The sequence below is a fragment of the Pezoporus flaviventris genome, unplaced genomic scaffold (genome assembly GCF_033815535.1).
Source record: "Pezoporus flaviventris isolate CSIRO_AGI_PZ_B2104156 unplaced genomic scaffold, CSIRO_AGI_Pfla_v1 ptg000002l, whole genome shotgun sequence".
NCBI classification, from domain to species: domain Eukaryota; kingdom Metazoa; phylum Chordata; class Aves; order Psittaciformes; family Psittacidae; genus Pezoporus; species Pezoporus flaviventris.
The window spans coordinates 69,806,474-69,827,031 of NW_026892550.1; the positions used below are offsets into that span (position 1 = coordinate 69,806,474).

The 20,558-nt window shown below is 53.2% G+C and overlaps 1 protein-coding gene across 1 annotated transcript; it reads right to left on the bottom strand.

Moving 5' to 3' along the window:
* Positions 1–1,273: 1,273 nt before the first annotated feature.
* LOC133274851 (adenylate cyclase type 10-like) lies at positions 1,274–20,356 on the bottom strand. Its single transcript, XM_061464348.1, has 26 exons — positions 19,971–20,356; positions 19,595–19,788; positions 19,183–19,287; positions 18,029–18,067; positions 17,333–17,476; positions 15,702–15,907; positions 15,180–15,273; positions 14,780–14,865; positions 14,031–14,219; positions 13,796–13,917; positions 13,085–13,161; positions 12,608–12,797; positions 11,647–11,699; positions 10,218–10,371; positions 9,335–9,527; positions 8,716–8,802; positions 8,009–8,289; positions 7,224–7,360; positions 6,563–6,688; positions 4,782–5,036; positions 3,818–4,156; positions 3,519–3,585; positions 2,871–3,042; positions 2,384–2,491; positions 2,047–2,225; positions 1,274–1,475 (listed from the first exon to the last, which is right to left on the bottom strand). The coding sequence occupies exons 1-26, from the start codon at positions 20,354–20,356 to the stop codon at positions 1,274–1,276; spliced, it is 4,185 nt and encodes a 1,394-aa protein (XP_061320332.1).
* Positions 20,357–20,558: the final 202 nt, after the last annotated feature.

The following is a 20,558-nucleotide window of genomic DNA, read 5'->3' on the forward strand; positions in this document are numbered from 1 at the left end:
CGAAGGAGATCAACAAATGCACACGTTCAAGAAGTTCCAAGGAAGGCCGTAGGGCATCTGGGCTGTACCAGTAACACGTGGGTGAGGTGAGACACTTCACTTGGACTGAGGATGGGAAATGTACAGTGTATACACCAGATGGACATGTCAGTGAAGCTGTACCTGTCAGTCTGAGGACCCTTTTTACCATCAGGTGACTACCACTGCTGGTAAAAAGTACTGGAAGTTGCTCATTTCCCTGCCTCCAGGTGTGAACTTCCACCTCATGGCTCTTCTAACTTGTTAAGACTTGGATGATATTGAATGCTTGCAAAGGATTTAATCCAGGGAGCCACTGGATTTGTTTAGATGAGACCACTGGGCTGAAGATAGTATTCATAGTATTACGTGAAAACTAATACATGCTTTTATATAATAGACTTCTATAATGCAACAGGATTTTAAAAGCTCTTTTAAAATGACTGCACTTGGCTGGAAAATCCTTGCGAAAAGAGGTAGATAATTTTAAAATCAATTTAAACAATAAGTAAAATGAAAAAAAAACAACAAAAACCCAACAAAAACCAACCAAGCCCAGCAAATACTCCCAAATAAATGCCTACTTCTCCTGTCCTTTCCCTTCTCTGTCCTGCTCCTTTTGATGCAGCCCAGGATATGGTTTGCTTTCTGGGCTGTGAGCGCACACTGAAGCCGGCTCAGGTTCAGTTTCTCATTGACCAAATGCTCAAAAGGAACATGACCAGCAGGTCAAAGGAGGGGATCCTGCCCCTCTACTCTGCTCTCATGAGACCTCACTTGGAGTATTGTGTGCAGTTCCATTGTCCTCAACATAAAAAGGACATGGAAATGTTGGAACAAGTCCAGAGGAGGGCCACGAGGATGATCAGGGGACTGGAGCACCTCCCGTATGAAGACAGGCTGAGAAAGTTGGGGCTGTTCAGCCTGGAGAAGAGAAGGCTGCGTGGAGACCTCATAGCAGCCTTCCAGTATCTGAACGGGGGCTATAGGGATGCTGGGGATGGACTCTTCATTAGGGACGCAACAAAAACCAACCAAGCCCAGCAAATACTCCCAAGTAACTGCCTGCTTCTCCTGTCCTTTCCCTTCTGTGTCCTGGGAGATATTTACAGATCCTGTAACAATAAAAGGATTTAATCTGAATGCGAAGGGACACATGAATATTTAATAATTTGTATGTATTGCTTCTTACGGTACTACAAATATTTGGAGAGTACCGTCTTTCTCCAAATGTAAGATAGATGGTGGTAATGAACTATATGATCATTTCCAAGCCAGCATCATAGCTCGTGCAGGCTGCTGACAGATACAAGTCCACTGCCCTGTCTGTGCTGGCCCTCATGCGCGCTGCCAGGCAGGACAGCCTCCATCCAGCAGAAGTGCCCTCCAGCCTGAAGAGGTGCTCCAGTAAGGAAAGACAGCGGCTCTGCCGCAGCAGCCAGGCGAGCTTCTTCTTCCTGCCAAGCAAGAGAAACTGCTAGGCCCAGAGGCTTTAGCTCTACAGGCTAGAGCCTATGAGCTGGGTCAGACAGGGCCAGGGGGCAAAACGGGTGCCAGACAAGACCGTTACACTTCCTTGGAGGAAATAGAGCTGATGGAGGGGGAGCTGCCAGAAGGGAAAGGGGCAAACAACAAGTACCACAGTGGGAAGCTGGCCGCTAGAGAGGATGTTGGCCTGACAGCACCAGGGGGGCCAAGCTCCTCTTACTGCTCCTTCTCCATGCCCTGGTCCTGCCTCCAGCCCCCCCACCCCTTTTCAGTACAGCTCTCTCTTCCCAGCCAGCACCAATCCACTGCCACAACTCGTGCCAGCAGACACATCCCTGGCTGCAAGCTGCTTTGATACCCTAAGGTATGCTTTGTTCCAAGGGCCTCAGAGGGAGGGAGGGAGAGAGGAACTTTATCGTTCCCTGTTCTACCCTCACATTGCTCTGTGTGGCCTCAAGCCTCGTCAGGTCTGTGCCCATATGCCTGTGACCAGGTAGGAAATAACTCTTTCTCCCCCGGGTTCTTGGTCGTGTTTCTTACTGGGCCTTCTGTGGAAGGGAAGATGCTCTTCTGGCAACATAAGCGGCACACTGCAATTTTTCAACCTGCGACCTGACAAAGTCTTCAGCGCGGTTCCGGGGAAATGGCCTTCCAAGCAGGCTCAAAGCCTTTCTGATCATTTTCTTTGCCAGCTCTGTGCGTCCCACACCATAGCAGACCTGCACAGGAAAAGGGAAACATCGCAATGTGGACTAGATGCCCAAGAGACTGCAGGGATCTGCCAGTGGCCAGAGAAGCCAGAGCTCTCCTGTCCACTGCATCTGGGGAAGGCATCCAGCTCCATCACTCAGGAGATCCCTCCAGACCGCGCCTTTACCTCCCCTTTGAGGCTGAAGAAGGTGGCATCTTCAAAGCGGGATATCACATTCGCTTTACTCTTTAGAGAGTTCCTCAGGATATCTGCTTCGCTCAGCTTCCTGAGGGCCTTTGTGAAAGCACACGGAGAGCAGGTGAGATTAGTGCAGAGCCCATGGCTACCCTTGTCCTCCCCCATTGCCTCTGGCATCTGTCTTCAGAGGGTCTGTTTCTTCCCCTGGTGATACCTGCACAAACAGTCATGTTTTTGACTGTGTGCCTCAGAGCACAGGCACCACTGATCGTTCAGGCCTCCTCCCTGCTAATGCCCCTCATGCTAAGGGCACAGCACCCAATGCCTCTTCCCACACAAGAGGCAAACCAAAGGAAGAAGTGAGGCTCAGAGCTCAACATCTTCCTTCCAAGGACCCACAAAGTCGTGTCCTAGTGCAACGCAAACTTGTCCTTCCCAGAGCCAGGCAGGACACACTGCAAGCAGGGCGACTCACCATGTAGTAGTTGGAGACATGCAGGTAGGCAGCTGCAGTCTCCAGAAGATAGTAAAAGGCTCTGGCAGCATTGCCCAGTGTTGTGTAGTGGTGAACCAATGGCACAAGCACTGACTCCACGATGCCTTTGCAGTCACATGAGAGCGCATTGTTGTCCTCTCTGTCAGTCGCACTACCCAGAGGACAGTGCCCAGGGGAAGAAGAGAGCAAAGAATACAAGGGTATCATCTAGAGTGGTCTTCCTTCCCAGAGACAACATCAAAAGCCCTTTGTGCAAAGCAGAGCAGGAAGCCACAGACAGGTACTAGTCATACAAGTCCTTTGGGAGGAGGGAGTAAGGAAGAAGCTAGGCTTTCTGTCACCTCCCACAGGCAAACCACCTGAGCCCTTGTGGTGGCTTTTTCCCTGTAGATTTTGCAGTACTACTCTGCAGGAACTGGAAAGCGAGGGCTTCTTTGACACTGAGCCGTGGGCGTCCTTAAGCACTCACTCATCTCCACAGCCATCTCCTCTCAGCTCCCACCCCACGGAAAGGCTCTTCGCTAAGCTAGAGTCACAGCTGACAGCCAAAAGCCAGCATTTTCTTTGTCTCCTCTGCACACCCTGAACTCACTCGCTTCAAAAAGAATCAGAACCTTGTCTGCTCACCCAAAATCCTCTTCCACAAAAGCTTGCTGCTGCTGCTGCTCCTGCTCCTCCTGAGTATCTGTAATACCTTGAAAGAAAACCAGGGACACCTCCCACATGTATCCTGGGATAAGAGTTGCTCTCCCTCTCCCAGTAGGCCTGCAAGGATCCTTGCAAGGTGCTAACACACTGAGGAAAGTCTGCAGTGGGTGTCCACTCCTGCTGGGCTCGTTCCTAGCAGATCTACTCCCACTCGACCCCCAGCACCAATCCCTGGGCTCCCGGAGGGCCCAAATTACAGAGCATGGTGCACAGCATACCTGCAGAGATGTAAAACCTCTCCTTCTTCAGCTGTTTTCCAGCCAGCACCAAGGCCTTCCAGGTGTGTGGGTCATCCCCATCATCAAAGTCCTTACAGCTCCCTTTGTCCTGGGTGCTGCTGACAGCGAAGCGGTGGAAGACAATAAAGTCCCCTTGGCCGCAGCTCTGGCATTTGTGTGCATACCGCTCCAGGAAGGCAGCACACTTGGAGTGCAGGGTGACCCGCTGTTTCTGGACCCACAGCTCGTAGGCAGCCTCCCGCAGCAGCGGCTTATGGAACATCAGCACACCAAATGGACACCCCACACTCTGCTTGCTTGGGGGGGAGGTCTCCACACCTGCAAGGCAAAGGGCCTTTGTATGAGCCCAAGCTGTGGCCAGATGGGGAGCCAGTCATGCCTCGGTGCACATCCTGAATAGCAACAGTGCTGCTGCACGCCAAGCCCTGCAGCATGGGGTGAAAGGGCTGATGCTAGCACAGCCTTGGGGATGCAGTTCTCAGCTGCACTGGTCCAGGCAGGAGCTGGGGATGTTGTTGCCAGCCAAAGCAAGCCCCAGCCAGCACTTTCTCCCCGCTCTTGGCATGGCAGCCACCAGCCTCCTGAGCAGGAACCCTGCATCACAGGGTAATCAAAGCCCAATAAAAGCTTGCTGAAGACCCTGGGCCATTCTGGAGGGCATCTTTTGTCTGGATGCTGCAGGTGGCTGGGAGAGGATGTCAGGGATTCCACTCGTCCCATGCCTGCGCTACGAGCAGCACTTGGATTCAGGGGAGCAGAGGCATTTGGGACAGCTGGTGGGAACTTCCCTCCAGTGCAAACCTAGTGTGCTTTCAGACTGACTTGTAACAGCTTTGACAAACCCATCCCCAACAGCCATGCCAGCCCTCACAGGAAGGGAATCACGCCACGCCCTTAGGAGCCCATCTGGGAGCTCCTTGTCCACCCCACTGCTACCACTTACCAATCTCTGCCTGCGGAGGGGTGGCTGGCTCCTTGCTAGGATCTTGGACGTCTTCTGGCTCCTCAGTGCTCTCCGTCCACTTGAGGATGTTGTCACTCACTAGACTGTCCAACAAGGTAGTCATCTTGTGCCTCATTCTAATCGGAAGAATGTATGACAGCAGCTGGGTAGTGAACACCGGCCCGATGATGGCTGCAAACTTCAAAACAGTCTGCTCCAGTGGGGTGATCTCGTCCAGCTGAGCCAGCACAATCTCTGTCAAGGAGAAGCCACACGTCTCAGTCCTACCTCTTCCCCACACTGAGGCTGGAGGCACTGCAAAGATTCGACGCATGAACAGGATAGGCTTTGGCCCTACACTGGCCACTTCTGGGCAATTGCAGCCCAGGACAGGTGTCTGCACAATGGCTCCGCTCCTACTGGATTTGCAGTTCACAGGGCCTGGGAAAAAGTGAGACACTCAACAGACACACTCCCCCACTGGGATAGGGCAGGATCCAGCAGGTACATGCGTCCCACAATGTGCCCTGCCAAACCTGGACTAGGTTTTTGCCAGCCCTGCAAGCAGGGAACAGACAACTTTCACCACCTCAGAGGTGAACTCAGAGCTCCCGAGAAAGGTTGTCTCAACTCAGCCAGACCTTACTCTTCTTTTCTTTGACTTTTCTTCTTGGGTTGCTTTGGGCAAAACAACTTAAGAGCAGGAATGTTTCTTCAAGGTTCATACAAATGGCTACTGACAGACAGGAGGGACATTCAACAGTCATTGACAGTTCCCCTGGCTACAGGTGAACTTCCATGAAAATCCACAGGAAAGTGGTTTATTTTTTTTAATTACGTGTGTCTTGGGTTCAGCAGTAGCAGTCATTTTTCTCCTTCTTAGTAGCTGGTGCACTGCTGTGTTTTTGACTTTAGCCTCGGAACAACGCTTGTAACACCGATGTTTTTAGTTGTTGCTAAGTAATGTTTAGTCTGACCAAGGATCTTCTGAGTCTCATGCTCTGCCAGGGAGGAGGGGAAGCCAGGAGGAAGCAGAGACAGGACAGCTGACCCAGACTAGCCAAAGAGGTATTCCATACCACAGCACATCATGCCCAGGATGTAAACTGGGGGCAGTTACCAGGAAGGGTTAGATCACTGCTTGGTCGGACTGGGTATCGGTTGGCAGGTGGTGAGCGGTTGTATTCTCTTCCCTTGTTATTTCCCTTATCATTATTATTATTGGTGGTAGCAGTAGTGGTTTGTGTTATACCTTAGTTACTGAACTGTTCTTATCTCAACCCATTGGAGTTACATTCTTTCCATTCTCCTCCCCATCCCTCCGGGAGGGGGGGTGGGGGGGTGGGGGGGAGTGACAGTGTGAGATGCGTGGCTGGGCTTAAACCACCACAACATGCCATGAAACCACTGTTAGCTGGGGAACTCAAAAAGAAAGTAGCAAGATAGAAGCTGTGTTCAAAGGTGAGTCAGAGGCAAGTCAAATTTTTGTCCCAGTAGAAGATTTGCTTCTGTGAGAAAAGGGAGTCATTTTAGTGTTGCATCAACAACTTTTCCTCTTCTACCTGCTGCTGGAAAGCAACCAGCAGGCTCAAGCTGCTCCACACACAGGAAGGAAAAATGGTTGCCCACAATGCCAGGACTGTTGCTGGTTGGAGCAGAGCCACCTTTTCCAAGGACAGCCCCAAAGCTGAGAGGGTGACTCTGCAGCACAGTGATGCCCAGCCTCCCTCCAGCCCCTGCGGCACAGCCAAGAGCCAGCAGAGTGGCTCTCTGCCCCTCACCTTTCAAGTTACTGGGCAGCATGGTGCTGTCCAGGTTCACGCCTGGCCTTACAATGCAGATCATGGCCGCAGCCCCTGCTCTGGACCTTGAGCTTGCTGTGAGGGATGACTCCAAGACTGCAAAAGCTAGGTGGAGCAAGAGAGAAGGAATGAGGCAATTTGCAAAGTGACCTGCAGCCTGAAAATGTTTCCAAGTTCACCTGAAATAGTCCAAGGCCCCTTCACACCACACAGTACAGGTGCACTGACCTGCGGGTGCTGAACATGCTCTCTAAGCAGAGCAAAATAGTTTTCACTGGAAGTTTCCCGCTCCTGGCCCTCACCTCAAGCTGGAGTTTGTTCTCAGTTAAGCTAGCATTTGGCCAACATAAGTTCTGTGCTCATGAGAACGTCTCACGACCACAACCTACGTGGTCCAGAACCATTTCCCCTGAGGTTTAGCCCCAAGAACTGAGGCCCCTCCAAGCCACAACTTGTGAGCCACTGCTTTGGCTGTCCTGACAACAAGGCACACAGAAGCCCGTGCCTCTGCCAGGCCAAGTTCTGCATGATCTGCTGCAAGATCTTACTCTGCCCCTAATCCATGGGGCAATGAAGGGGCAAGTTTGTGCTGTAGGGAATGCAACACAGCAACTCATTAGTCAGTGGCAAAGGTTCTTACTGTTCAGGTTCTCCCAGCTGTCCTCTGCTTTTTCACCCCACTTCTTGGTGCGGAACAAGAGCATGTCGTTGCAACGAAGGAAGTGCACCAGCTCCTCCAAGTAATACGGGATCCCCAAGCTTCTTTGGACAAGGAACCTGGGCAGGAACAGATCCAGCAGTGATCAGCACAAGAGAAGTAGAATCATAGAATGGGTTGGTTTGGAAAGGACCTTAGGATCATCTAGTTCCAACCCCCTCCCATGGGCAAGGACACCTCACACTAGACCATGTCGCCCAAGGCTCTGTCCAACCCGACCTTGAACCCTCCCAGGGGTGGAGCATTCACCACATCTTTGGACAACATGTTCCAGTGACTCGCCACCCTAAAAGGAAAAACAGTTGAGGTGGGTAGCAAGCCACTCAGGCATAGCTGGGGAGCCAGCATCTTTGTCACAGCTACACCTCACTTCTGAAAGGGAGGTCCTCCTGCTGGCATGTGGTTTTTGGCCCCCCTGAACCTCCAGCCTTTGCTGAAGTCCCTGGGGAAAGACTTGCAGACAGTGCCCAAAGCACAGAGCAGCAAGCCCTGCCTTTCCTCTCCTCAGGAGCTTAGGTGCTCTCTGGCAGCAGGGCAGACCTCTGCCCCAGGGAATCTGCCACACAGCCTGGCCACTTAGACCAAGCCCTTTTCACACCCCAGATATGCTTGGCCTTGGGGGTCTTCCTCCCTTCCTCCTTGTGAAACAGCAAAGGGTTGGCAGCTCCTATGCTTCGTGTCCAGGGAGCTCCCCTGCTCCAACTTACCTCACTAAAGCCCTAGGGATGCTGACCACTCCAAGGTCCTGGCAGAGCTTCTGCACCACAGCTGAAGGTTTCAGCTTCTCTAGTTGAAAGCAGATGATTTTATGGGACATCAGGTTGTTTGCTGTGGCTTTGTGAAAGCTCTCGGTTCTTGCAAAGCCGGGACATAAGCTCATGACCATGAAGACAGAGATGTTCCAGAGCAGAGGTGCCATGATACTCCAGGAGGCGGGGTCAATGAAATGGGCATTGTCGATGACAAATATGGCATTTCTGTCAATGGTCTGGAAAAAAAAGAGTTGTTCTGAGGGGAATCCAGTGGATTCTCAAGTGTCTTACAGGGAAGGAGATTTTGCCTCTGTCTCTTGAGAGGATGCTCTCAAGTCTCACCCCAACCAACTCCGTGCTTGGAAGCTTCCCAATGCCTAATTTCTTTGAGATTTTCAGGTCATGCTTAACATCACCTGCCCTGCAGAAGGAGGGAGCTTGGGCAAGGGAACGCAGAATTCTCTCTCCTCCAGGGAACGCTTTAAGGGAGGAAAGTTACTAGTATGCTTGTCGGGCTATGGAGAGAACATGGGGGGTTTCTCAGGCCCTAGAGGGCAAGGACCAGGTCCTCCCACCCACTCACACTGCTGTGGCGCAGAGCCCAGAGCCAGCAGGGTTGTTTTCCTCCTCTGACCCAGAAGGAGAAAAGGAGAAATGCTCACCTTCTCTAGCACTTTTGCCCAGGTTGAATGCAATTCCTCTTTCCTTTGCATTTCATGCATTTGGCGAACCTTGTCTGAAATGGGAAACTAGACAGAAAAGCAAAGTCAGGGAGAAACATGTCTCCAGGGCTCGCTACACCTACCCACCAAGCAAGATGGCAGAGCAAACCCTCCCTGCTCTGCCTCAGCACCTTCCCTCTCCCCAGCACGGGTGCAAGAGGCCACAGTGGGACTTCAACTAGAGCCTAAAGCAGAGGCTCAGGCAGAGCTGCATCTTGGCGGTGGGCTGAAGAGCTGGTTCTCTGACTGTGGGATCTTGGGCTGGCTGGAGCAGACCACTCACACAGCAATGACCTCAGCACAAGGTCAGACCCAGCCTCATTCCAGTGCTGCTTCCAGAATGCCGAACAAGGCACCAGGCACTGCCAGATGCAGCGCGGGACATTAAGTCACCACATACAGGCAGCCCCCGGGGCCAGGAATGGGAAACATGTGCTGTGACCCCCTGCAATCCCTCCCCCTGAGCTAAGGCACTCCAGCAGCCTTAGAAGACTGCTGAAGAACCAGAAGGGCTCAGGAGAAAGCCTTCTCCAGGGTCAGAGAGGCCTCTCGCTCTCACCTTGACAAGGAAGATGTCATTGAGGAGGCAGTAGTTGCTCTCTTCGATTATCCCGTTGAGATTTGTCCGTAGCACGTGCTCCCTGGCACTGCACGATTCACACTCATGGAGGCCCATCACCCTGGCCATCAGAATACGCATGGCAGAGAAGGACTGCCTCACGTTGACCTCTAGCAGTTCCATGCCAAATACCCTGCCATGCAAAAGCAAAAGGCACTGAGATCCCCAACGGCCCAAGTCTTCTAAGACAAAAGAGCTGGAGTTGCCTTTAGGGGGAACTCTTCAGCCTCCCACTTCAAAGTGGTACCGGGAGTTTCACTCCTTGTAAGAGAAAGGGCACAGAGAGGCAGTTGCTGCCAAGCCACTGGGAGAGCTAGGTCCAGACCCCTTCTGGTTTCTGCAGCGCTGGTCCATGTCTCCCTACCTCCCTACTGCAGAGGGACTTGCAGAGCTAAGAGGTGATCATGGAGCAAGTGGAGTTTGCCTTTGGGCTCCAGACCTTAGCAGTCTGCCTCTCAGCCACAGAGAGGCTTTTCTGGCCCAGTATTCCTTCTGGGAAACAGTCAGGGGGCAAGCAGGGCTTCTGAGACAGGCCACCCTGCTATATGTTGCATCTGGAATCCAATGCAAAGCACCGAGTTTGGGCTTTTTCCTTCTATTTGTGAAGGAGGAAACACCACAGGTCAAGAAGCACCTCCAACACCCCAAAGAGACAGGGGTAGGAGCAGAGCACGCAGGAGATAACTATGGAATGCCTCCATGAGGCTTTTTGAGGAGGCTTCAGTCCAAGGCCAAGGCACACTGGCCAAGGGGCTGGAGTGTTCCATGGCTCTCAGGGATGGAAAGAAGCAGTGTCCCAAAACTACAGGACAAAACCCTGTACCTGCAGCCAGCAGACTGGCCTAACTGGGACAGGTGATTAAGTAATTGGCTCTTCCCAGCGCCCCTTGCGCCCTCAAATGCCAGTATGTGTCTTTGTCCAAAACGGTTAGAGGCTTCCAAGCAGTTGACAAAGAGGTCAATCTCCTTCTTCCGACCTGTGAAGACAAACAAGAAAATGAGCTGCTGGGGCATGCTAGAAAGCAAAGAGCCGTCCCTTTGGCTGGTACCCTCCACCACAGCTTCCCTCCCACTACCACATCTGGCAGCCTACGATACCCCTGCTGCCTTCCAACCCTCTTGTCCCAGCTTTTGCACCTCTGCCTTCCTCAGAGTGGTAGCGGATGCCCTGTCCCACAGAGATTCAGACAGCCCCATGCAAATCCCCCCTCAGGGATCCAGTACAAGGCTGGAAGGGATGATCTGAGTTGCTTCAGGCAGCTGTGTCCCAAACAGACTTAGAACATCTTCTCCTGGCTGTACGACTGGCCACAGAGCACATCAGTGTTGATACACAACCGTGTTTTAGTTCTTGCTGAAGAGGGCTTGCACAGCATCAAGGCATTTTCTATTTCTCATGCCACCCTGCCAGCAAAAGCAGGCTGGGGGTGCACAAGAAGTTGGGATGGGGCACAGCTGCAACAGCAGACCCCAGCTGGCTTATTTCATTGCATATGATGAGTGCTTCGCAAGAAAAGCTGGGGAAAAGGAGGAGGAAGGGGGCACATTACGAGTTCCTGTGTTTGTCTTCCCAAGTCCTTGATACACATGTTGAAGCTCTGCTTTCCTGGGAATGGCTGGACACCTGCCTGCCACCAGGAGGCAGTGAAAGAATGCCTGATTTTGCCTGTCATGGATGCACAGCAGCTGCTTTACCTATTAAGCTGTCCGTATCCAGTGGGCTCACTTTTACCCTTCCAATTCTCTTCCCCATCCCACTGTGGGGAGTGAGCAGCCGTGTGGGGCTGAGTTCCCTACCGGGGTTAACCCATGACAGGGCCCAAAACATCCAGCAAGACACTGAGTGATTAAAGGCGTCCATGATGCTTGACTTTTCCATGTTTACAAGCAGATGCTGCCAAGAAAGCACCTCTGAGGAGTACAAGGGGGAGAACCAACCACCAAAACTCCCCATCAGTCTAGCAGAAGGAAATCTCTTTCCTGATCCCAAGGATGTGGGACTGGTTTAGCCCCCAGGGTGTGAGCAGCTTGAAACAAACCTTCCTATCAGGTCTGGAGCCTGCCTGGGATCACCGAGCGCCTCACCCTGCTTCCCACCCCAAAGATATCAACTAAGTAGGCACTGAGAGAGCCAGCACTTCCTCAGGGCCTCTGCAGGCAACATTATCCCCAGCAAAACCTTTTCCGTTCCCAATACATGTTACTGAGGGGAAGAAACTGGGGTTCAGAAGAGCAAGGCATTCTCCACATACCCAGCAAGGAGGCGTTCTCTGGCATCTTCATGGCAAGAGCCATGCCAAATATGCTAGGAGCAGGGGAAAAAGAAAGTACAAGTCAGTTAGCTGGTTAGAAGCCAAGGGACATCAAGAAGCAGCCTGGCATGGAGGGGCTGGATGTGCTCCTCAGGGTACCTGTTTTTCTTTCGAGCAGCATGTTATCCCCTGCATGCTCCCCCCCACCAAAGTTCAAGCTGGCATGCTGAGAGAGCTTTAAGCATTAAGAAACCCAACAGCCACACCAGGACAAGAGAATATATTGAGAGTCCGTCAACAGAGGCCAGACCCAGAGACATGTGAAAGAAGCAAGAGTGAGCTGCTGGTTAGCAGATATCTTTACTGCGTTGGCTAGGAAAAACCGAGAGTCTTGGAAACAAGGACCCAATGGGCTGGGATTCCAAGCACCTGGCACCTCTGGCTTAAGTCTTCCTGTATTTTCAGAGACTAACATTCAAACCATCATCCAAAAAGAAGGTCAAATCCTGGCCCAGAGGAAGAGCCCAGGTTTGAGGAGGAAGACATGATGAAGAATGTCCTGAGGGTCCACCTTTATCCATGGGAACCAGACTGGCCCAAAGCTTCCCACTCAAGAGCAGCTAGGACAAAACCTTCTTGGGTCAGCATTACCAGGGCATGTGGTAGAGCGAGCACAGCACGGAAAGCACAGTTTGAAAGCCATTTGGACAGAGCCTGAAAGCCAGGTTGTGTCTACCAAAACAAAACCTTCCCCATTCCTGTGGTTTCACTCCCACTCTCCCAGCAAGAGGAAACAGCAGGGAAGAGAGGTAAAAAGCCTCCTACACCAGGGCTTCTGACCGTCTCATCCACAGTGAATGGAGAGCGGCTTCTGCTCTCTCTGCAGAACTCCTCTATGCTGGCCAAGCTGGACCCTTGATGCCACCATCCCCTCATCCAGACTTCTCAAGAGGACACTCACCTGTTGGTGGTGATCCCCACATATTGATAGACAGTGACAGGATGTTTGAAGCCTTTCATCTTTCTCTCCGGCAGCTCCTTGAAGTAGCAAGAGGGCAGCCCAGAGCTGGCACAGGTTGTGGTATCACAGGTCACCAGCCCAGAGTAGCTCATCATCATCCGGGCTGCCAAGTTCACCTTCTGGCCAATGACTGCCAGAGAGATGAAGAAAGAGCACACAGTGATGTACCTGTGCCACCAGCTCCACAGTGCCCTTCCAGACCAACGGCTGCCCTACATCCGACACCCGCAGCCCCACAGTGGGTTAAGCAGATCCCAGGGGAACAACCAGCTGTGGAGCCCAGTGTCCCACCCCAGCCCAGGACTGGTGCTGCCTGGGCCATTCCTGGCTGGTTGTTGGACAGGCACTCTCCCCAGCCTGTCTTCCTCTTCCCAACAGCTCACGCCAGTTTCCCACACCGCACACACGTGCTTGTACCTGTGTACTCGTGCCTCAGAGGGTGGCCAATGAGGCCACAGAACGCCATCCCACTGGTAACAGACACAGACACTGTCCTGGCACACAGGGAAACAACACGGCTTCAGAAGCGCTCCAGGTGCAGTCCTGCCCACCCAGCTTCATCTCTTCCCGCATCTCCCCTCAGCACTAGCCTGGGCCACTGGCCATCCTGCCCTGCCAGCCTGGGGTTCGGGGTACAGAGAGCTCAGGGCTGTAAAGGACCCAGGCGGCAAGGACAAGGAACAGGGCTTAGAGCACAGGCAGGAACTTTTGGGCACTTCTCCTGAGACCCCCTTCCCTGAGCTGTGACCTGTGACCAGTGGGAAAAGAGGGAGGGAAGAAGGTGCCACAGCGTCACTGCCTGTGATGACAGCAATGTAAGATCAGGTGTCTAGGCCCCATCACTGTTCACAGGCCAGTCACCCAGAAGGTGCTGCTTCTGGCACCAAGGAGCCTCTCGCCTTCACTAGGGCTCATTCCAGCATGGTGGCTAGCAGGGTGTGCTTGGAGACACTCTGCCTGGCTGCCCAGGGATAAGCCCAGGGGTTGCCTGCCACCTCTCAGGGCACTGTTTCCTTCCTGCCAAGGAAGGGAGGACAGGGGAGGGTAAGCTAGACGCAACACTCTTTCTTCCTCTGCTTTACGCTGGCCCAGGCAGCATGCGCTCCCTCAGCCCCACCAGACACTCACCCTGTTTTTGCAATGATCTTGGAGCACGAGTTGAAGATCTGAAAAGCACTCTGCAAGGCATGAATGCTCTCATGGGCCAGCTTTACTCCAGGGAGTCCGAACACACAAAGGAATGTACAGCCCTGCCAAGGACAGATGCAGCACATCTTGCCACAATGCCTAAGAAGGAACCTTCCCCTCTTGCTCAGTATCCACCCTCTTGGGTTGGGGGGAGATGATTCCACCTCACACTCACTTTGTCAAACAGGAAGACTTTGTTCACTTCACCCTTGTGAGGACAGACGATTTCCTGCATCAGGCTGCTGACTTCACTGAGGACACTGCGGAAAGATACTATGTCCTTTGTATCAAAATTCAGGTGGAGGAAGAGGATGGTGACTGGCCGTAGCTCACAGAGGAAGTCCTGCGGCACTCTGTCTTCAAGCTGGAAGACAAGAGCATGACGGCTTCACAAGCCTGCTCTCCCAGGGGCTGCCCACGCCAGGTACAAAGGGAGAGCTGGTGTCCTGGCAATAGCAGGTACTAGTAGGGGAAGAGAAGATCCTCCTCTCGGTTTAAATGGTCGGCAGGCTGCCCAGCTTGCAGCAGTCAGATACCAAATCAGAACACAAATGACAAAGGCGAGAAGGGCGCTCCGGTAACACCCCATCTTGGGACAGTTACGGACATGAGTGGTGACACTGAGCGATGCTCATGGGGCTTCAGTGGATTCTCCCCTCTATCCTGCCATCACGTCCACAGAACATGAAGAGCCATACCCACAGAAAAGACAAGAGATGCAAATGTCTGCCCCACCACCCATCTCTCTGAGGACAACTCATCCAGTGGTGCAGCACCTGTGCCCCTTGGCCCAATTTGCCCACATTGTCATCTCGGGATGCATTTTCTTTGTTTGGCTTGCTCTCATGGAAACTCCCTCTCTGAATGCACCACTTCTTCTGCCCTGCAAAAAAAGCAGCCCCAGCAGCAACGGCCCAGGCGTACCTTCCTGAGAACAGCTTTTGGGATGTAACTAAGTATGTCTCCCACATCAGTATCAGGGTTCAAGAAAAGAGCAGGCCTGACAGCATCTGCGGAGAGGAAACACACATGGTTGCTGTGGGAAGATGGGACTACGAGCTGTTGGAAAGCAGGGGCTAGCACTGGCAACAGGGGAGAGACTCCTGCGTTTGCTTGTGTTGCCACCTGCAGGTGCTTAGGGCAGAGCTGTCCCCTGGAAGGAGATGGCAGCAGCAGCAACTGCCCCAGCTGATGCACAAGAGGGCCAAAAGCATGACTGCTAACTGAGAGGGGAAGAGGGGAGCGGTAGTTCATCCCTGACCCCTGCAGCAGCCAGGCCCCACGTTTCCAAGCAAAACCAAAACAAGGTGAATCTGGCACTCACATTCGTTTTCCGTGAAGCAGCACTTCTCCTTCTGTGGAAGCTTGTCTAAAACATTTTGGCATTCCGACAGAGACATCTGGTTCATGCCCGTAACCTGAAGGTACACAGAAGGAAAGCACTTGACACTGGCTTCTCCAGGAGTCCCAGGGGACAGATCCTGCCCTCCACTGTCACTGTCCAGAAAAGGGGAGAAGAAGCCTATCTGGCTGGACAGGACAGCAGTGCTTCCTCAGAAACCCTGGAGCTGAGCAGACGTCTTCCAAGCATCCCCCAGCTGTCAACAGCTCCGTGACCCACGGAGGACACTGCTGGTGGGGCCAAAACTCTTCCAGTGCCTCCTGACCCCTCAAACCAAGCAAGCCCAGCCCAGAGTTACTCCTAACATAAAAGGACAAGAGCATCAGCTGCTCTCCCCTTTCAGAGCTACAACTCTCTCCACATTCAGCTCTTCAGCTTTCTGAGGCCTCCCTCCTTCAGGTCCAGGTCCTCAGAATGGCTCTAGATGCTGTCCCATCCACCTACCTTCACAGCTGTTTTGCCCGCAATATGGCTGGTTCTGAGCCTGTGCTTCTCACATAGCTCCCAGCAGGAGGCTGAGAGGACAATTTCACCTGCTTCCGCAAGCTTTTCGGCCTCACAGACATCCTCCAGGGCCTTGCCAATGACACAGAAGTACTGCTGCCTCTCGTCTCCAAACCTCAGGTGGTGCATATTCCCTGCAGAGATCCCTGGGAGAGAGAGAGGGAGAAGCAGAGCTCTACAGCCTCCAGCATTTCAGCTGTTCAGAAGCCAATCTGAACCCCAGTGGGGAGATGGTCATTATGGAGGGGGAGGGCATCCTCCATCCTTCTCGAGGGGCTACTGACACAGGACCCTTAAATGGGTGTTAAGAAATAGACAAACCAAGTGGACAGTGACACTGTGTTGAGAGTGCTGGCTGTCTTAACCTGCCCCAGAAACCCAGCAAACCAAGCCCCTGATCACCGCCCACCCCCTTTACATGCAGGCGGGTTGTAGCTGTCTGCTCAAGAAAAACTGCAGCCTGCAAAACCCTTCTCACAGCCTTAAGCAATGCAGCTCTCCTTTGCTCTTTGTGAAAGGCAGGGGAGAATCCAACACGGAAAAGGATGCAAAGCTGCCTCCACCTGAAAAATGAAGGGATAAGTTCCTCCTGCAGGCATCTGGCCGACAGCAGATGCTCAAAGACCCCAGTATTCAACCTGACACCTGCTCTTCCTTTGAGCTTCACAGAATCATAAAACCATAGAACAGTGAGGGCTGGAAAGGACCTTAAGATCACCTAGATCCAACCCCACTGCCATCTCGCACTAGACCATGTCACCCAAAAGGCCGCCAAATTGGTCAGGCAGGATTTCCCCTTAGTGAAGCCATGCTGGCTGTCACCAAGCACCTTGTTGTTTTTCATGTGCCTTAGCATGCCTTCCAGGAGAATCTGCTCCAAGATTTTGCCAGGCACAGAGGTGAGACTGACTGGTCTGTAGTTCCCTGGGTCATCCATTTTCCCCTTCTTGAAAATGGGGGTTATATTTCCCTTTTTCCAGTCGTCAGGAACTTGACATGACTGCCATGATTTTTCAAATATGATGGACAGTTGCAACTTCATTCACCAGCTCCTTCAGGAACCGCAGACGGACTGCATCAGTTCCCATGGGTTTGTGCACATTCAGGTTCTTAGGATGATCTTGAACCAGATCCCCTCCTACAGTGGGCCGAAGGTCTTCATTCTCACAGTCCCTGCATCTGCCTTCCAGGACTTGGGTGGTGTGCTCAGAGCATTTGCCAGTGACGGCTGAGGCAAAGAAGTCATTAAGAACCTCAGCCTTCTCCAAATCCAGGGTAGCCAGTTCTCCTGATAGCTTCTGGAGAGGGCCCATGTTGCCCTAGTCTGTCTTTTTATTTGCTACATACCTATAGAAGCTCTTCCTGTTATCTTTCAGATCCCTTGCCAGGTTTAATTCTAACTGTGAACGCACACAAACCCAGTGGTCTGGTGTCCAACTACAGGTGGCCCCTTGAATGCTTGCAGGAGATGCTTTCCTTTGGCGCTAGCCCCAGGCGGGGATCCCCGCATTCCCTGCCAGTGTGAAGCACAGGAGAGTGCCACAGATCTGCACCTGGCACAGCACTTGTACCTATCTTAAGTCGGAATTTCTGACCCACGAGCATGTCATGCCTCCGGTACTTCTTCTGGATCTGCCAGCTACAGTGCACCACAAGGCTGATGGTCTTGGCCATCTCACTGGGTCTTGCTCTCCACAGCAGCAGCACAGCATCCCCTGGGGAAAGCAAGGGAACGTCAAGGCTCTGCTGAGACCTGACTCTCCCTGACCTACGCTCCATGGCAGGGACAGCAGAAACCAGATGACGTGCTGAAAAAGATGGACTTGTGGGAGGCCATAGGCCTCTGGAGGACCTCTGGACTCGCTGGGACTCCTCCTCCTCTTGCAGCCTGGCAGCCTGAGCTGTGCTGTCACCAGCCCGTCCCTCCATTCCCCCGTCCCCCCGTCCCTCACCAGCACTCCAATAAATGCCTTCGGCTTCACCTTCTAGTAGGTCTCCTCCTCTCAGTGCTGCCTCTGCCCTCACCCCCAGCACAGAGCCCTGCAAGCTGAGGCAGAGGGAGGGGAGCCACCACCCTTGCCGAAGCCAAACTGCAGGCCCAGGGTGGGAAGAGAAGCCTGAGAAAGGGCGCTGCAAAGGCGTATGAGAGTGGCCAGGAAGATGGCTCAAGGTGCTGCACAGAGCCTCTGAAGGAGGACAGCAGAGCTGCCACAGCAGTCCCGTGCTGCAGATTAATACCCATGGGCATCATCATCCTAAGTACGTACCAGCAAACTTCAAGATGTCACCTCCAAGAGTCAGCATGTCTGGAGACAGAGGGAAGGAAAGGAAGAGTCATGTGGACACCTTCTTCCATAATCCACAAAGGAAGCCCCCGTGCTCAGAGCGGAGCACCCAGGCGATGGTGCACTATCCGGCACAGCTTAGGAAAAGCACCACCCTGGCCTGCCTCCCAGGCTCCCAGGGGCTGCAGCCCTGGTACCTGCACAGAAGGCACAGAGGCATGGCCTCAAGCTGCCACCTAATTTTCAGAATGGTGGAGGCTGGAAGGAACCTCTGGGGTCCATCTGGTCCAACCCTGCTCTCAAGCGGGGCAGAGCCAGCTGCCCAGGACGCTGGCTAGATGGCTTTGGAAGAGCCAAAAGAGGAAGATTTCTCAAGCTCCCTGGCAATCAGTCAGTCACCCCTCACAGCCAAAAAGTGTTTCCCAACTTACAGAGGGAAACTGCTGTGCTTCAGTGCGTGCCCATGGCATGGCCTCTGGTCCTGACAATGAGCACCACTGGAAAGAGCCTAGCTCTGTCTAATCTGCTCCCTCCCTTGAAGTTTTAGACACATTACTGTAAGATCCCCTGAAGCCTTCTCTTCCCTAGGCTAAACAGGCCCAGTTCCCCCAGCCTTTCCTTGTAGGAGAGATGCTCTAGACCCTTCATCCTCTTCGAGGCCTCTTCTGCTTTTCTTTACAAATGCTGCCAAAGGGGTGTCCAGAATGTGCTCATAATCAGCTCAGAAGGGTCAAGACATCCCCTGAGAAAATGGGCTTGGAAGGGTCTCTGTCTCTCCCTGTCTTTCCCACACAACGCCAGTGCCAGCATGTCCAGGTCACTTGTGCGCTGGCACTTGCTTGGTGCTCTCAGCCTGCTCTGGGCCCCCAGGCACCATGGAGCTGGGTGTTCCCATCAGAAGCACAGAGGTGGCTGCTGAGAAAGTGGGTGCCTCCTTGGCCACAGTGGGGAGCAGAAAGGACCTGCACTTGTCCTGACTTGCCAGGAGAGCCTGGCTGTTCTCACTGTTCCTCCAGGCCACAGAAAGTCCCAGCCCTTCCAAGGAAGCAGGACTAGGTTGCCCAGGATACCAGCCTCCCCATTCCATGAGCAGCCCTATGGCCTGCCGCCAGGCAGTCCTGCAGCATGGCTCTTACCCTCCAAAACGTCACACAGGTAGTGATTGAGGTCTTCCGCCAACTCATCAGTGCCTCTCTGTGAACCACCCTTCCAGATACAGTGCTCTGTCAAAGAGGTGAAATCTGCAACAGAGACACCCAGAAATCAGGAAATGAATGCCCTGGGGACCAAAGGACCTGGCAGCCAGTTCCACACTGGCCAGCCGGGGTGCCCAGCCCGGCACCTTCCCATGCCCCAACACAGTGTGGGTTGCAGCAGTGCTTAACCACCCATGATAGCCCATCCTTTTTGGGAATCCCAGCAGAAGACCTCAGCATTCATTATGGCCACTCACTATCAGCAGCAGGGGCAGGGCTCCAAAGGGCCTGGTGTGTGCCAGAATGGCTCACGTTCCTCGATGTCACAGTTGCTCCTCCCTGCGCACCCTACCTGAAATATCTGCAAAGAGCAGCACTCCGTGGACTGCCTGAAAGCTGGTCCCGAGGTAGTCGCTAGAAACAAGGCTGGGGAGAAAAGCTGCTGCTTTGTCCAGCTCTGAGCTGCAACGTTTCCTCTCCCAGGAAGAAGACGCCATCTGCACCCTGTGGTGTCCGGGGTACCTCAGGATCATCTGCTGTGCCCAGCTGGGAGAAGAAATATGACCCCAGTGCGCCATGTGAGGTGCCTGCATGTGGGGCAACTGTCCCTCTGCCCACAGGGTGGCCACAGTCACTGGCAGTGGCCTCCTCAGTAGGTCTTTGCTTCCCTGTCAGCTCTCCGCACACATCACAATGAGCTGACAGTGACATTCTCTGCGGGTCATCACCTTTGGAACTGCTGCCCCGTGGCCGAGGCTTCCTCCTTGACACTGGGCCACTGGCTGGAGGTGGCCAGCACCACCCCATTGCTTGGGGACAGCACCCAAGGGAGGCACATGCAGACCTGCTGCAGTGCCTTGCACACACAGCTGTTTGAGAGCACTGCTCCTTCCCGACAGCGGAATAGCTTGTCACCGTTTTCCCAGTAGTCTTGCCCGCTTCTTTTTCCAGTGCTCCCTTGCTGCTGCAGCAAAGGGAAGGGACAGTGCTCTCTGGTCTGGAGACAGGAGGGGGAGAGGGACTGGGAACCCTTGCTGGGCTGTATCTGAAGAGCACCAGGCAGCATGCAGTGGGCCACCCAGAAGTCCAGGACAGACTCCAAAATGGTGGGCATGTTATCTGGCAATGGAAGTAGTTAAGATTTTGTAAAGGGCTATGTGTATGAAAGCTTGGGGATGTTGAGTTTACACTTGCAGGTAGCAAGGAAAAATGTTTCCTTACTGTCCTGGGTCCAGCAGTAGCCGTCATTTTTCTCCTTCTTAGTAGCTGGTGCAGTGCTGTGTTTTTGACTTTAGCCTCGGAACGACGCTGATAAC